A 17,917-nucleotide genomic window follows, 5' to 3' on the forward strand; every position below is an offset into this window, starting at 1 on the left:
ATTGTGTGTATCAAAATGTATATTGGAAGACCAACGTTCATATAAATACATTAACACCAGAAATTAGTACGTGTGATGAATCGATTTTAAAAGATGATTCACTTCATTTACATTCAGCCACAGCGTCACTTTTCCTTGACATAATTTCTGTTAATTATGAAAGGACAGATTGTTTTAATTATACCTCCACACTTAAATTAACACCGTTTTAGCCTTCTTACCCTTTTGGTGATAAAAAAAAAGTATATATATATATTGAAGTAGGCAACAGTAGAATTTGATGCATTTCCCTGCTGCTGGTTTGAGATTGTTATGACATACCTTAATTTCCCATCAAGTTTTTGACTTTTTTGGTTGACATGAGTTGGTCAGTTAAACTTTTATACAAACTGATCTTTCATACTAAAATAGTTTTTAAATTGACGTCAAATAGAGACGTCAATCTCCGGATCTCCTGATCCAAATCTCACTCGACTCAAGTTCCCTGAGTGTGGAGTCTAAATCTCTCATTTCCTGAAAACAAGTGAAAAATCCAGGAAGAATAATGCAGATCTAGAGACAGTAACCAAGAACATCAAGAAACTGCTAATCAGAAAAGAATTGCTTGAAATATATATTTTTTCTTTTTAAGAAAATAAGACTTTCAAGTATAGACAGACCTAAATAAAAAGAATGCTGCAGTGGAGTCTAAAAGAAATAAAAAAGCTGATAATGTTTGTATCAACATGTTTTTATCGTCTAAATGTCGGGCTTTTTGCTCTAAAACTGGCCTGAAATATGATTATATGGCTTAAATTTGACGTAAACTTCCATAAGGTTCTTTTCTACACACATACCAGCACTATCAACGGTGCCTTTTTGACTCTGAACGTGGTAAATAACAGCAGGCAGCGCCTGAATATGAGTCATTGATTGCATAAACCCTGTTGTGTTTGCTAAGCTTTGGTACAAACGGCATTGGCGGGATTATACCTCCAAAGAACGCAGACGTCAGAGTCAACACATTCTCAAACATCATAAATTCCTTCATAAAATCTGTGTGGGCATTGTATCATCAGCAGAAATCCCCGTCCAATCTTCAATCGGAACCTCCTCTTTACTTCTCAGCAGGCGGTGATTCAGATGTTGCTGAGCAGACGCTTTCGCGCAGGTTACGACAACAACGCAACAACAACAAAAAAACAATCCGACAACATATCTTCATGAGGAAGACCACACAGCTAGATAACTGAGATGTGTGGAGGTCGTTTTTAAAGCAAGCACTTGTCCTGGCTGACATTTGGACAGGCCGCTGGTTAATGTGTTGTTTCACACTGTTTAGCGTTGATAGGGTCTCGTGGTGTGGATGGAGCAAGGCGGGACCACCTCTCTGGTGGCTGACCCTGGGTGCTCGGGGCAGGGGGACAGGTGGAGCGGGGGGACCCCCCATACTTAACCGAGGACCTCCAGTAGAGAATACTAGTTGGATCATCACGTTGGGATTTATTATGCATTTTTATGTGGGTTTGTTCACCTTGTGGCATTCAAATGTTTTTGCTTAGATTTTTCATGCATTAAAACACCTACTGGAAGCTGGATTTTCCAACTGTAAGTGTTGGCTAAACAAAAGCTGTGTTATTACACCTCATTCTCTGTGTAGGAGGTTTTAGCGTCCCCTTGCTACCTTGTAGAGACATAAGGGCTGCTGCACACACGCCCCTGCATGGATGCAGACCACAAACAGGCAGCACAAACAATGCCGAGTCTGCCTTGTGTTTTATCTCCTTGCCACCCACAGTTTACGCCAGCGGGGAGCTGAAACCTTGCCCTGTCCAGGGTTCATCTGTAATCCCCCCCCCCCCCAGCTAATCACCATACCGGAGCCCATCACAGAACAAGGCTCCAGCCCATTAGAACTAAACCACCCTCTGGCTCCCACTCAAATTATAAAAACACAAACTGTAACTTTAAACTGCTATTAGACATTACTTCAGCTTCCCACCAGCCCGGTTCCGCTGCTGGCTGAAAATCAAGACAGCCTTTTGTCTCCGTGTGTTTTCGCCTTTTTGGAGAACTTTGTTTTAAAGGAGCAGCGCTGAATGTTTGAGACCCTCGCACTCATTTGGACATTCTTTGTGAGTGAGGAGTTCCTTTGGGGGCGTTGTTTGAGTTTTGAGTCATGCTTCTCGAATGGAAAGACGGACGGTCGGGATGATGACCAGTAGGAGGGAATGGAGTCATCTTGGACCAGAGATTCCCCTCTTTTCCCCCTTTGACACAACAATGTCCAGGACTGACCTGCTTGACCCACACTCTTAACAGTGCTTGACAAAGGAATGCACATCTTTACTCACTGCAGCGGAGGCCTGTAAGCTCCCTGACTTCATCATTGTAGTTTTTATTTAGTCCTGTGAAACAGGTTATTCAGCAGTGAACCCAGAGCTGTCCACAACGCTCCTCCCACCGTCTCTGTGTTGGATTGAGGCAGATGAAAGGCGACGTCAGAGGTTGTTGGTTGTGTTTGTCGGACATGTTTTCCCTGATTGCCTCTCCCCGTGTGGTCTTTGCTGGCCTGCTTTCAAAAACAGCCTCCTGAGCTGTCAGTACATGTCAGAATACTGATCTCACGACACGAAGAAGACCATGTACACAAACCCACGAAATCATACTGAGTTAAAATGGTCACAATGTCAAAAAATATATTGAACTTTAATAATCATACAGGGTGAAGGGTTTTCTTGACTAATGGCCAATCTATCATTTGAATATTACAAAGTATGGAATGTGGCGCTTATGTGACTACAGCATTGTAACTCTGACAGCACTGATTTCGTGATTTAATCTTCAAATCGTCTAATCAATGCTACCCTATGTTCATAATTTGTTTAAAAATAAAATGATTGCATAAACATAGGTACTGTTAACTCAGTATTGCACAGTAGAAGATTCAATAAAATATCGGGCTATACTCTAGCTGCTGACAGAAATCTGTTTTTTCATATTTTAAATAATACGTTAGCATGGAGCACCGAAGCTAACAAGCAAACTAGTGGGTAGCAACAGAACCTGCTTGTAAAGGCCTGGGTGTATTCTTTCAACATTTGTCATCAAGTTTAGGAAAAATTTTATTTGTCAACAAAAGATCCTCACCTGCGAAACGGCGTGTAGATGCAGATGAAGGCGGTTTAGCATGGTGGGCAAAAAGGGAGGAGCTAAAGGACAACCTGGGTAAACACAACAGGGTCATCCGGGGTTCAAACCCAGGAAACCGTTAGTAAGATCTCGCTCTTCTGTTGTCTTTCTACTCTCTCTGTTATTCTGTCTTTTTTTCTATTTGTCAAACACCTCTGAAACAACTCTGGTACCCACAAGGGTCTCGACGCCGCCTTTACCTCTCCTGTCTTTTCCTCCCTTTTCAATTACAGTGATAGTACTCTGCAGCGTATGATAAATGGTGAGTGCATCTGCATATCACAAGCGTGCATGTGTTATTGAAACCAGGTTAGATATATCCACAGACTTGCTCCCGGACAGAATGTGTGGAATTTCCAAAACCCATCTCCGAAGATGATTTGCACCCATGCAGCCCCAGCTTTATATCACCGGGAAGAAGTCTTCACTTCACTGTGCGCCTCCCGGGGTTAAAGTTACATGATGAATGACGGGGCAATCAGATCAACTTTCCAATGCAGCGAGACACTGCCGCCCTCGAGACGGTGCTGGAGGAAGAATCGTTTCACAGTCGGGCCAAAAGGACATCAAGATAAAGGAGAAGCGGATATGGATTGTGAAACTTAACAACAGATAACAAACATTTCTTTAAGTAATCGTGCTTTAACTCTTTATAATAAATCGATCTTCATAACCTAATTATCCTGAGAAGAATATGAAGAAGTGCTAGGAGGGGGTTCGGGGGGCAGGGTTGGGGTGATGGGGTTAGAGGGGATCGGGATGTCACTGCTCCGCTGAGCCTTCATTGAGGACTTGATGGATGCTCTGTAACCAATGGAGATAGAGTGCCTCCATAGCCAGAGCGAGCACACAATCTTCTCAGCAGATTAACTTCCATTGATTTATAGAGATTTACCTCAGGAAAGAAAAACAGCTGGCAAAAGGACAAATACCAGAACTGGCAAGGGACAAATTGAACAGGAGAAAAGCCAGCGCATTTGTTAAAGAAGATGATTCTTATCACCGTAAAGGAGACGGAGGATAGAATTTCTGTTACGAACGTTTATTACATATAAACAGCAGTACTGCTTTGCATGAAAATCACTTAAAGCTACATTTTGGCCACATGGGGGCTGAGGAGCAAGCTGGAAACACTGACATATCATCTTATAAAGTTGATACGGCAACCGTTGGCACAACAGGTTTCTCAACATGCTGCAACAGTGTGCATTCGTCTGAAAGAGTGATACTCATATAAATAAAGGCAAAGACTACCATGGGACCTTATTTCGGAAGTCAATTTTAGTCAATGGCGAGAAACAAAGAACTTTTTGATCCTGTTTATATTGTGCCATGAATTACACATATGATATTGCACGTCAAGAAAGTCACATTTTTTCTTAAAACTGTTGACATTAAAGTACGTAATTATAAAGACCACACACCCAAAAGTCGCGTAAGTGGCGTCTCTCTGAAGCCAACGATGCCAATGTATTTCGTACCAGGATATACTCACGACAACATTGGGTCTTTCCCGTTCTTTCGTTACCCAGCTGATAAAAAGAGTCGCTGGATAAAATACATCGAGTAAGATAACGTTACATTTGTGTATGGGCATAGCTAAGTTTCCTAGCTAGCTAGCAAGCCAAGGTAACGGACGAGAGATGAAGTTCACCGAGTGGTTTCACACAAAACCAAATGATACTACAACAAAACTATGACAAACTGCGTCTTTCTTCACTTGCAAAATTATCTTTAAATTGACAAACATCATATTTGTAATTCATGGTACAGTTCGAACGGTATCTAGAAAGTATTTGTCTTTTGCCATTGACTACTGTACATATTTCTTTCCGAAATAAGGTCACATGAGGGACACCGGAAGGGGCGGGTCTTTGCCTCTATTAAGACGGACAGATGGCGATATACATTAGCACGCCTATAGTGCATGCATAAGCGCATACATGAACGTGCAGTAAGGGTCCCGGTTTGGGGGTTTGAAAACATGGTCACCCTAGTACCATATAGTGGGTGTATGTGACATCTTCCACTCTGGAAATGTGGATAAAACAGAAATAAAAAACAAAAATCAAAAGTAAACTTAAGTTAAATAGCTGAATTTGGTGATAATTTTCTGTAGGTTTGTCCCATTGCACATCGTCATTTGATTTATTGTGAATGTAAAAAAATATTGACTAGTGTAGCTTTAACTACTATTGAGGGCATGCCTGCTTTAAAAAGCCACCATGCTCTAATAGGCTTTGTTCTTATCGTGTGTTAGGCGACGGTATTGCTGCTAAGGACTGATTTCACAACTTTATCTTGGACGCTAATAAACCTGCCAGAGGTTAGAGATGTCTGGGAAGGCTGAATAATTCAGACTCACAGGGGAAGCTATTAAGTGTAGATTATCTGAGAAGTTGGAATGGGCAGATACTGTTGGAGTCTGGTGAGCTATTGAGGAAAAAAACAGTATGGGGATTTATGCGGACAGAGGAAGAAAAAAAACGACTCTTTGTTCAGCCAATTCATCCCTCCCATGTTTCTCCTGCTTCCCCTCTGCTATTAACACCCCTCCATTAAAGTGAAATATCAGATGTGGCCTAACATGAACACTAACCAAGCTCCCATGACATCAGCTCCATAGTTTGGCCAAAAAAGCCTGAATCTTTGGCACAAAAACATCAACTCAGTTTCTTATGTTGTGGTTTTATAGAGAGATAGTGTAGTCTTAGCTTCTTTTTTTTTTTTACTGTATTTATGATTCCTTGACATTTAACTTGAAGTACATTTATGTACATTTTTTGACGGCTTAGTGCACTCCTACATTTAAAGCTGCTATAAAAGCTGCCAACTCTCCATAAACATCAAAAATTGTCAGAGTGTGAAGCTTTTGCAGTAGTTGTCAGCGTAGAAAACAAGAATCATCTGCTTTTTTTGTGCACTCTATTTTGTGCTTTTTGTCCAATAAAGAGAAAAGAGTTTTCTCCTTTCACAAGAGAAAGATCACATCCAGTAGAAACATAAATATTTTTAATCTATACACTATATTTCGACTGATTTAGTTGGACACTTGGCTTATTGGCATCATGAGCAAATAAATAAGGCAGGTTGATACAAATCAGACGTAAAACCAGAATTTCTATGTTTTCCCAACAAGTCAGGAACAAGTCCAGTCATGTCCTGTCTCTGGGGGACTTGCAATGAGTCATAATACCTCACTTCACTTGTCAGGCTGTTCTCATACCGCGTTCGTAGTTACACTCACAAAAATGACTGCGTTGTAATTCGTTAGATATCACGGAACACACGGTCTTTCACCCAGGTGGCCACTCTTTGTGTGGGGTGTGAAACAAGGAGTCAACGTTGATTTATTTGTCATTTGATTGCTGTACTTCAGTAACGATTATTTTAACCCAAACTGCGATATTTTCTTCAACCTAACTAAGTAGTTCTGTTGCCCAAACCTAATCAAGTTGTTTCCTGTGAGGACAGAAGAATTTTGAAAAGACTGTAGGCGTGTAACGATTGGAAATCTACACGTGTAGCTGGACTTTTGTAGGAAAACGCACAAAACACGTGTCCAAAAGCACCCCCTATTTACTACATGGTGCTCTGAATTCACTGTCCACCATTTCTATTAAGTGTCTAAATTCTGAGAGTGAAAATTGCAATGCATTGTTGTCCGTTTAATGATCCAAAAGTGCACAAATTCTCAATTTACTGCTCTCTATAGAGCCTCTGTACTCAAGTTGTAAGACAGCAGTGGATTCTGCTGTTTTACTACAAGCATGCACGTCCAGCCTTTAGTTATAGACCGTCTTATGGCCCAGCGCCTCTGACCAGACGTCCAAAGGGACCCATATGATATTTGTTCAATCGCGGCTCATACAGTAGTTTCCTCTTGTGGATGCAGCCTTGTATTAGATGCAGCTGTAGCTGTGTTTAGGTGTGCCTCTCTGGGCCTTGTGTGTAATAATGTTACACGGCTACTGCTCGACAGATGTGAACCTCTCCCCTTCTCACTCACACACACATGCATGAAGATGTGCATCGAGAGAGAGAGAGAGAGAGAGAGAGAGAGAGAGAGAGAGAGAGAGAGAGAGAGAGAAGTCTCCTTTCCCTGCTCCCTCCTGAATATCTCCTTCCACACCTTGTCGATGGGACCGGAACTTTCCTGTGTTTCGCCGGGGTGGGCTTCGTGCTTGACTCATTGGGCTGAATGAGAGGGGTCGTGACCCGCGCTCTGAACTGCTTCCTGTTTCTGTTGAAGGGGTCTTCCGAGGCCTGCGGTGATCACAGGAGAGGCTGACGGGCAGCCGGATAGCATCCGGTTTGAAGTGATGCTGCCACAGTAAAAAAAAACATACATCAACGTGAGCAGTAGCTGGAACAGGAGAGAGGGGAGACAGTGAAATGCTATTATTTACTGCTATGAAGACTACAGGGAGAAATATGTGCACTCTGTCGGACAGAGAAGAGGAGAGAGAGTGTTAGACTGGGGGCTCCATGCACTCTTTTAGGCTCTTTTAGGCGTATGGCCCTTAATGGATTTAAGGGCCATAAGCCTAATACAACCATGGTCCTATTTGAGTTTTTTTATCAGTTATGATGACATTGTATTCACAAAAGTATTTGCTAAAATCTGGGAATTCTGCATCATTGCAGTGGGGCCCCTGTTGCCGCTTCCATGATCTCATCAATTAACTCGGTGCGGAGAATCCTATTTTTGACGATATAGGAATGATGGCAAAAAAAATCTGAAAATAAATTGTGAGCGATATGCCCTTCCGATTAATTTGAATAAATAATAAGAGTATCTAACACATGTATCTAAAAACACAAGTTAAATGACTTGAAAATCGAGATTTGTATCTTTAAACTTTAGCCTTTTAAATCTGTATAATTTGCATTATCATTGATGCACAATACAAAGCAGCTGGACAAGAGTTGTCATCCTCGATATTGGATGTCATGTGTCTGTTGTCCAAAAACAAGGAGAGTCGTGAATCACTGGAAGGATATTCTTACGCCCTCAAGATACTGTATATAAAACGTGTTGGTCACACACAAGGTATTACAATCGAAGCTCAGAAAATCAATCTTAGTGTAGGAGAAGTGTCATGTTAAAGGCCAGAATGGGGCACTTTGCAGCGGACAGATTGGATCTTAATGCACACGAGGTTCATCTCTTAAAAACCGTCGCCTCATGCAATTTGTCTATCCTCCTCAGTCGATGGCTCCTCTGACCTCCTTATGCCCTGCTGACAACTGTCATGCGCTGATTTAGGATTATTTTTAAATCAGGAGCTGTCGAGGTTTGACGATGACGAGGATGGGGTACCCGTATCCCTGGCGTCCTTGTAAATCTGAACAGTTTACTGCAGAGAGGGGGAGGAAACAGCCCTGTGCTCTGCTTGTCCAAGCCCGGCGTAATCCCACCACTTCCTCTCCTCCGCTCCGCTGCCCGGGCCCACGGCGTAATGCATTTTCTGTAACTAACAGCCGTTGTTTCCCGATTGTCACGCTCCCATCCCTGCCTCTTGGAATGTGTGTACACTTGTGTGTGTGTGTGTGTGTGTGTGTGTGTGTGTGTGTGTGTGTGTGTGTGTGTGTGTGTGTGTGTGTGTGTGTGTGTGTGTGTGTGTGTGTGTGTGTGCAGTAGGATAGGGTGTTGGGGTTTAGAGCTCTCTGCTGTGGAAATGGTGAAAAAAAAAGAGAGAGACTGGTAGTAGAAGGTCTGGAATTGCAGTTAATATTAACGCCACTCTCCTCCATTACCGTTTACCACCTCCTCCTCCTCCTCCTCCTCCTCCCCACAATCCCTTGCCCTATGACTGAGCTCTGGCAGCCAGACGGGGTGCTGCAACCTGGGCCTCCTGCTTCCGTCACGCTTGCCCCCTCTCTCGAAACAAGAACACATGGACGTCAAGTCCTCTCGTGCTGGCAGTGTCCAGCCCCTTTCAACAACTTTTACTCCGTTTAATTAGCCATGCCCCCCCCCCCCCTCATTTTTACACATATAGGGGGCATGACATGCAGAAAGACACACGTACTCAACACAGGATGGCACACTAAGCGCGGTTTGGCAGCAGTCGGAGGGCAATCAATTCACACTCTTCTCTCTCGGTAACATTCTTCACAACACTTCCTGACAGGTCCGAGTCAAGTAGCTCATGTGCTCCACAGCACTTAGTGAAGGTGACTAGGAGGTCAAATCCCCCAAAAAGGAGAGCAACAGGTTTTCGGGAGATTCGCCAACTTTGCCCCCCCCCCCCCCCCCCTGTAAGTGATGAGAGCATCGACAATAAAATCCACCTGCCCCCTGCTGCTGATGTTAGCGTTTCACTGGATGTTAAGCGGTAAAACATGTTTCTAGTTTTACAGTCATAATGTGTTTTTTGTTATGTGATCGTAGCATCTTCTTTCGTTGGGATTGTGCATGTAATTCATTCTTCTCATTGTTTCCAGATCGGATCCTTGCTGTCTGCCACTGACTAATACAGATACTAAGGCGACTCATCCTCACCATTGCAGGTGAGCGTTATCATCATAAACATAATAATATTATCCTCGTTAGAAATAGATTTGATGTATTTAAAGGTGTCATATCGTGCTCATTTTCAGGTCAAATGAACCTGAAAATAGTTATATTCTAATGAGCCTGCAAGTGACATAGGAAGGGGGAACCAAATGTGATTGGCTTGTTGAATCACATGTTTTCTGATTGCCGGGGTTGTCTTTATTTCACCGTTTTGGGTTGCTAGACACTCCAAAGAGCCAGATGTAGGTGCACAAGCACATGATATCTCCCCTTTAAAGCTGATTTGGCAAAGTTTAATTCTGGAAATGTTTTAAGGGAGCAATCAAGAGCTAAGCAGACGATTGATTCCACTCGCAATTAACTTGTATCAATGTACCCTTTTACCTCTGGGCAAGAAAGCGAATAAGCGTATTTCTCAAAATGTCGAAGTGTTCTATTAAAGCCTCTATGTGTAGAATTTATACGTAGTTAAATCATCCCAGTAGGGGGCTAAAGTCTGCACATTTAAATATACTTGTCTCTCTCACACACACACCTGTCAGAACACAGCTCAGGCACATTTCATTTACACATTACTCACACACTTTTTTTTAGGCTGTAGGAATATTTAAATAATATTAAATCACTTGACAACAAACAAATCCAAACACAATCGAACACAGCAGTAAAAAAAAGCCTTTTATTGTAAGTTTCGATCAGACTGAGTCACCCCAAACAAATATATTAAGCAACAGAGATTCTGCAATTATCTGCGTGATTATAAAATGAAGGGCTGGCCCTATAAAGCTGAGATAAAACTAGTGATTCATCTTGACTAAACATAGCTGGTAACAAAGTGTTTATCATGAAGTTTATCATTCTCGTCTCCTCTCAGGTGAGTTGACCAATCCACGACGTGCTCCTTTAATCACGACGTCAAAAGAAACGTCAACAAACGTGGCAGGAGTGAAAGATAACCTCTTTACTTCAAAGCTGTCTGGGGTCACTGTGAACTTTAATTCTCACCCCTGCTGCACAGGAGGTGAGCCTCTCTTGTATGAACTGTGTGTTTTCTCTAAAATAGATCCTGGCCGGCCACGCTGACCCCTGAGGAGGGGGGGGGGGGGGGGATCACCGCGGGTCTTCTGCAGGTTGTCGCAGGGTATCAGAGCGTCGCAGCCAGAGCCGAAGGGTAAAGGTTGAAGGGTGTGTGAGGTAGCCTATGACCTCCCGATTTGGCTCGGGCGTAACACCACGAGCTCTCAGGGGGGAAAAAACCCTGCATGACCCATGTGTGCCGGCCGTGTCCGGGTAGTGCAACGCTGCCGACCGCCGCCACAACGCCTGCACAAAGATGGAGGACGAGAAGGAGGCAGGTTTTAATGGGAGACAAGAGGTTCTGCGGTGTGAGCGCACTGGGACTAATTCCACTTTAGTTGAAGTCTAGGTTAAATGCGTTGGGAATGAGTCAATGCTGGCCGCAGAGAGTGTGACTAACACAGCGGGTCAGCAACAGGGTGCCCTTTTCTGGCTGCTTTCAGACCAAAAGCAGGGCCGAGAGGAGAGCGAGCGAGGCCTCTTTGTGCAGAGTGAAACAGATGAGATGACTCCATCATCAGCTCGATATTCTCCCTCGACGGTAAGGAAGGGGTACTTTAAGGGAGCGAGCGGCGGTGAAGCGTGGGATCGTGGAATAAAGAGCAGAGACTTGACTTTAAAGTTGTCACGCAGCATTCGTGCCTGACTTCTGAAATGTGTATTTCCAACATTCAGCCGGCTGCTCATTCGTGATCATTGTCCTTTTGCAGAAAGGCACAAACTAATTCGCACAAATCAGAAGGAAAGTCAAAACAATAAAAGACGATGACGATGAAAACCCAAAGATTTATTTTGCTTTTCTTTGCTAAACAAAATATTCTGCAAAGAGAGAATACGCAAATGATCCCAGGTAGACTCAGAAACCCAAACTCCTCACAGATGATTCCAGCATCTGTATTGTCTTTTACACCAAAGACACTCGAGAACAGTGTTCAAAGCTGCCTAATGCAGACACACACACACACACACACACACACACACACACACACACACACTTACACATGCAGGAGAGCTCGACTGTCTGCAAAGCGCGGCTTAAGAAGAATGAGAAAGCCTCGACAATCGCTGCACTCTGAATCGGTTCTTAGAAACTCCACAAAGTCTAGTTTGAACCCTTTAAATAAAATAGGAAGTTTGACATTGTTAAATTAGGATGGAATGTCATTGGCGGAAAAAGCATCACCTTGGTATTAGTACCAAAACTCATCACATTGACACAGCAGACCAATAAATGTGTCTCTGGTCTCAACGGAGACGCCCTCTCCCCTCCCCCCTTCAAACATCACACATGCTCACAGTGATCACCTCGCCTCAAGGACAATGCAACAGATAAGCAGCTCATTATCACTCTCGGCTCCAAACAGCGGCGCGTCGCTTTGCTGAGCTGCGTTTTCCTCTCCAATGAAGCCAACATGTGTTGCTGCCGGCTACTGTCCCCTGATCGTCAGCCGCTGACGCCCTCAACCAATTGTTGTTTACTCATTCGGGGCAATGAGGCCGAGGAGGAGGAGGAGGAGGAGGAGGAGTGGTCAGAATATATGTAAATGAAAGTCCTTCCCTCTTTCTTTTTCTGTCTCCGCAGAGAGGAGGATGAAATAGAAAACGAATGCACTCTGGAGGTTTGTGTGTAGGCCTGAAGCCTGATTTTGTGTGTGCGTGCGTGTGGGTGTATTCATGCGCTTTCACGTGTTAATTGCAGAGTGTGTGTGTGTTCACGGATGGCGTCGTCCTGAGAGGTTGGGATGAAGTGCAAGTGATGACAAAATGCATCCTGGCCCAAACACCTCAGTGTTTGTGTGATCTGGAGACCCAGAGAAGGCAGAGGTGTTAACAGAGGAAAGGCAGGTGCTGGGTTCAGTGTGTGTGTGTGTGTGTGTGTGTGTGTGTGTGTGTGTGTGTGTGTGTGTGTGTGTGTGTGTGTGTGTGTGTGTGTGTGTGCTCAGCCATAAAGCAATAAACCCTGCGAACTTAATGAGACAATTTAAATGCTAAAAGAATTACAAGACTTGTTGTGCAACAATAACACAGACACCTTTGTGCACCGAATCGAATTGATTTAATTTACCATCACAGCTCCTCATTTCTTTAAATTACCGGAAAAGCAGTGCAACTGAATCAAAGCAGCGGCTCGTTGAGACGGAGGAAAAATAAACCAGTACAGGGGCCAACGTGTCGTTAGCATCCTTTCATGTGCTACTGCAAGTTACATTGAACCACACGCTGCACCGGAATTTAACTTTTTACTTTATTTCCTGCAGCCGTGCATGATTATATCAAAATAATCTTGCAACTGGTAAGACTTTCTCATAAGGCAACAAACGGCTTCAATAATGGTTGATGAATCATTAATTAATATAGTTACAGGCCACTATTAAGGGCAACATTTATTGTGAATTATCTCCAAGGCTGGAAAGGCAGAACAAACATTTCCACAGGCAGAGAATGTCTCCGGTGCTGCATTATGGCTTTTTGTGGTGAGGCGGTAAGCAGGGGCAGAAAATAAACAGTAGTAAACAACAGTAGTAAACACCAGTAGCGGTGGGGAGTGGGCTTCCCTGCTGTGTTGATTATTGGAGGGCTGTACACAGGGCTGATCCCCAGCCCCCCGGGAGCTCAGCGAGCGGGAACGGCTGCTGCTGGCTGCCCACAGAGAGGCCAACAACATCTGGGCCTCAGCTCAGCTCACCTCATTACGCTCCCGTGGTGGAGTGTTTGTGTATCAGCACTGGCACAAAAACAGGCAGCAAGTAACGAGCAGAAAATGAGAAAAACGCTGCGATTTGATGAAAACTTCTACGAGGCCTTCTTATCAGGGTGGAAAGGACAGAACAAAATACAATAAAACCTCCAACCAGAGTTATGAAATTCTAAAATTTGTGCACAGAAAGTTTCATTTTAAATGAATAAGCATCCATCAAATCAGCAGCGGCTACAACAGAGGCCTGGAACTATAGTCAACATTACTTTAGTGTTTCTCATTATGTTTACTCACTGAGATCTCAAAGCAAAAGGCAGCGTGGGAACCATTGTTGGACTTTATTATTTATCCGAGCAAGGATGTATGTGGCTCGCCCAGAGGCATTTTAGCACACAAAAAAAGGGAAACAGTGTGGAGATGTGATGTGGTGAATGCTCATTAATCATATATTTCTTGATCTGTATGAGACTTCTGAAATAGCAGCAAGCCAGATTTCTAATGGCTGCTGGTGAGGGAATGTCTTTGCGTCGCTGATTCACCGCTGTCTTCTGGCTCCCTCTGCTGGTAGAAGGTGGTAATCAGTAAACAGTTAAAACATTAGTGTGTCTGATTGTAGAAGTAAAGTAAGTATTAGTGTTCTGTCTTTAAATGTGGGTAAAAAAAAAAGCAGAATGTTTGTCTATCTAAAAAAAACAATATTAATACATTTTAAATAAAATTACTGACTTGATTCCCATTCAGGGAATACAATTAGTTCACCTCCACCAGACAAACAGGGTAAATTGCAGGTAAAACTAATTAGTTCATCTGCCACCGTGACAATATCATTTTTAAAAAGCATTTCCTCAGGGAATCAGTCAGGGATTGAAGTTACACGATATGTTCCATATTTTTTTACAATTCTAAAGCGTTCTAGAGACGGTTTTATAAGTGGCAGACAGAAAATTGAGCGGCCGTTAGAAACACCTATTAAACTTTACTCTGATGTCTTTGTATCGCACTAGATAAAGCATGTGTCGATAATAAAAACTAATGAAGGCTGAATGCAATTCAGCTGCTTTAGTTTCAGGTTCCTGGTGTTTTAGCACACTTAATGGGATTAGTAACACCTGTGCTTTTCTTACTCCAAGTCAAACACTGTGACGCAGGCCTATGGCACCTCTGATGACGCAATTTCTCTCATCTTTCACTCTCAAAAATACCACCACTAACAATAAAAATACTAAATCACAAGAATTATCAAACAAAATCTTGGACAAGACCAATTGTAAGAACAAACGTTAAACTGAAAATAAAACATCTAGAAAAACGTTAGTTCTAACATCTGCTCTGAGGTGTACAGAACTGATAATTAGTGTGTATAATAGTGTAAGGTCACTTTATTCTTTCTTGGCCTCATTCAGCAGAAGAAAACGATGCCGCTCATTAAAGAGGGAGATAAAAATATAGCAGAGTCCCTCAGAAGACACACATACCATCTGACGGTGCAGAGCAACATTATGAATTAATGCTGTAAATACACATTTACTAGAACATCCATTATGTCTCGACACTTTTGACACCATGTCAAGAGAAATATGTAGTTTACTGTCAATATGTATTTTTGTGCCATGTGACCAAGAAAAGTAACTATTAAGTGTTTTGTTCTTAATGAATCAAGCGATTTGAACGACACAAACATCCCTCACTGAAAAAACGAGCAACAGAGGATGCAAGCAAGCCGTCTGTACAGTCTTATGAATAACAAATGACAAATTCAATTCTTTGTTCCTCCAATTTATTAAGAAAATGTACAGGGGGATTAACGGTAGGACTTCTGGTAGCGGGCACGAGCTCCGGGTCCACCGAACTTCTTGGACTCGCAGCGACGTGGATCGGCGACCAGCAGGGTCCTGTCGTACTGGATCAGGATGTCTTTGATCTCCTTCTTGGAGGCCTCGTCCACATCTGCAGGACAAAAACGCTGAAAGTTATTCTCTATCCAAAGTGTTCCAACACTCTGCATGCTAAGTTTGTACAGAATACCATAAGTATAATAAACACTGCACTATGTACATGCAGATGTTCACACCTAAAGGACCTTTTGTAACACAAATAACTTTCTCATTCAATAAGAATTCCCTGAAGTGGTTGTAACAGGTTGTTTCTACAAGAACAAGGCAATCCGTGTCACGCGACTGATGTGATGAAATTTGCACAATATGGACTAATGTAGATTAAAACAAATCGACAGCTCATGTTCCAACTGTTAGCGTGTTGCGTCGCATTTTAACTATCCTGATTTGTTATTTGACAACCTTTCAGCTGTCTAGGACGTCCTCGGATCTGTAGCCTCCGTTTATGTCCATGCATCAATGTTACTATTAGTGAACACGTCTGGAAATCAGTTCCCACTCATCGGGAGAGTGAGTGATGTTTGTGCAGTGAACAAAACGTCATACTCACACTTCTGGTAGTAGGCAACCAGAGATTTGGAGATGGCCTGACGGATAGCTGGAAGACAACAACAATAAATGTCAGAAAGGGTAAAAATCCTAAAACACGATATCTGCTGATGGATAAATATGAAGCAACAAACTCCTACTTGAAGTTCTGCTTACCATAGATCTGTGCCACATGTCCACCACCCTTCACTCTGACTCTGATGTCCACACCAGCAAAACGCTCCTTGCCCAGCAACAGCACTGGCTCCAGAAGCTAAAAAGCGCACAAAAAGATGACAACCATTGAAAAGAGGAAACAATTGTTGCAACCAGGATTATAGTAATAGGATAGTAATCAATGTTGTTGAATATTGATGTCAGCTGCTAGGACAAGGGCAGTAACCCATCTCTTTGTGTAGAACTAGCACCCTTGTTGTGCTGAACTGCTCATCCCCATCAGTGCTTTGCCCCCCATCAGCCATGTGCTCCCTGATGTTAACCCCCCCTCTCTCCTTAGGACTCACCTTGTACTGGAGGGTGGCAGGCTCCACCATGTCCAGGGGTCTGCCGTTCACTTTGATCAGGCCATTGCCCCTCTTGCAGTGAGCAACTGCTGTGGCGGTTTTCTACGACAGAAGCATCATCATCATCAGATACCATATAAAATCAACTTTAACCTGCACGTGTATTACGTGAACAACACTGTAGCGTTCCGTTTCAATGCAAACATTAGGTTTGTGAGAAAGGTAGACGAGTTTATCAATTAAGTAAGAAATTGGTGTTTGTTTTGTGTGAAGAGACGTGATCTCAAATCAACGTTGACATCCTGTTTTAGGTATTAAAAGCACAACCATTGCTAGCAGCCAGGCTGGCTAGCTAGCTAGCTACTCAAGCTTCGATAGAGTAACGCTATGCAGGGGGAAAAGCCCGATTTTGAACCTAGCAACATTATCACATGTGCTTTACGGTCGTGTACAACCGTAATGTAGCTTCAAACAATGTTTCATGACGTCTAGATCAATATAGGCCTCTACAACACGGTGTTAAACCGACACACTACCGCATTATGTTAGCTAAAGTAGCTAATGGGCGCTAGCAAGACAGGATAGTCACACCACCACATGTGCAATACTCTTTATATTACTTACTTTACGTCCAAAAACCTGGACAGATTGCAAAGGACCTTTCGGTGGCATGTTTCTGAAACACAGAGAGGAAAAAGTGTTACACTAGAAACCGGTGAATACGTATAAAATACACTATTTAAACGGATCAGGCTGACAAACATACCGTCTTCAGCTAGGGTGCCGTACGGAGAGACCGACGGGGTTTCACGTGCAGAAAATCAGGGGCTGTTGCACGACACTTCAGACGTGCTTTGGGGTAGGTTTTGCGACAGTTGCTATCGCTCTACCTCCATTTTACTGTCATATATCCAGAAGATTCACTTAGATTGCTTAACATGATATAACAAATATGATCCTTGCCAACACTCTGTGCCTCTTATTACCTCCCAGGAGATAACACCTGCCAATGAATTAGATACTAAAGTAAGGTTTATTGCAGACTCTGTCCCTGTTCTTATGTTAAATCTTGTCCCAGTTCCATTATTTAAGCACACTGGGTTTATATCTCCACTAACTCTTCTATCACCATTCCATTGTCATCATTACCATTACCCCATGATGTGCTATGAGCAATCTGTGAATGAGAAATGTAGATTTTATATACAGCAACTGATGTGTGAAACTCTGAAACTGATCAAGATTTTTGATTTAATGTTTTAGTTAAAGCTCTAAGAGGTTAATGTGGTTATGTATAAACATAAACAAACACCTGTTAGCTTAACACCCCAGACTTCAGGTCATGACTATATTTTTAATGATAATGCAACAGTTTTTTGTGACTTATTTTTTTGTACTTTATAAAAATGTGAAATCACTTGATAAGCAGAACTTTAGTCTGCAATTAATATGTACAGCTCTTATAGCAAATGATACATGAGATGAACAGAATTAATATTTT

The 17,917-nt window shown here is 42.7% G+C and overlaps 1 protein-coding gene across 1 annotated transcript; it reads right to left on the bottom strand.

Moving 5' to 3' along the window:
- Nucleotides 1-15,229: 15,229 nt before the first annotated feature.
- On the bottom strand, nt 15,230-17,261 carry rps16 (ribosomal protein S16). Its single transcript, XM_076111857.1, has 6 exons — nt 17,183-17,261; nt 17,041-17,092; nt 16,417-16,518; nt 16,070-16,166; nt 15,915-15,962; nt 15,230-15,416 (listed from the first exon to the last, which is right to left on the bottom strand). The coding sequence occupies exons 2-6, from the start codon at nt 17,086-17,088 to the stop codon at nt 15,271-15,273; spliced, it is 441 nt and encodes a 146-aa protein (XP_075967972.1). The 5' UTR covers nt 17,089-17,092; nt 17,183-17,261; the 3' UTR covers nt 15,230-15,270.
- Between the last annotated feature and the right edge of the window lie 656 nt (nt 17,262-17,917).

Source organism: Anarhichas minor, unplaced genomic scaffold (assembly GCF_050575085.1).
Source record: "Anarhichas minor isolate MPS153535 unplaced genomic scaffold, ASM5057508v1 ptg000045l, whole genome shotgun sequence".
Lineage (NCBI taxonomy): Eukaryota > Metazoa > Chordata > Actinopteri > Perciformes > Anarhichadidae > Anarhichas > Anarhichas minor.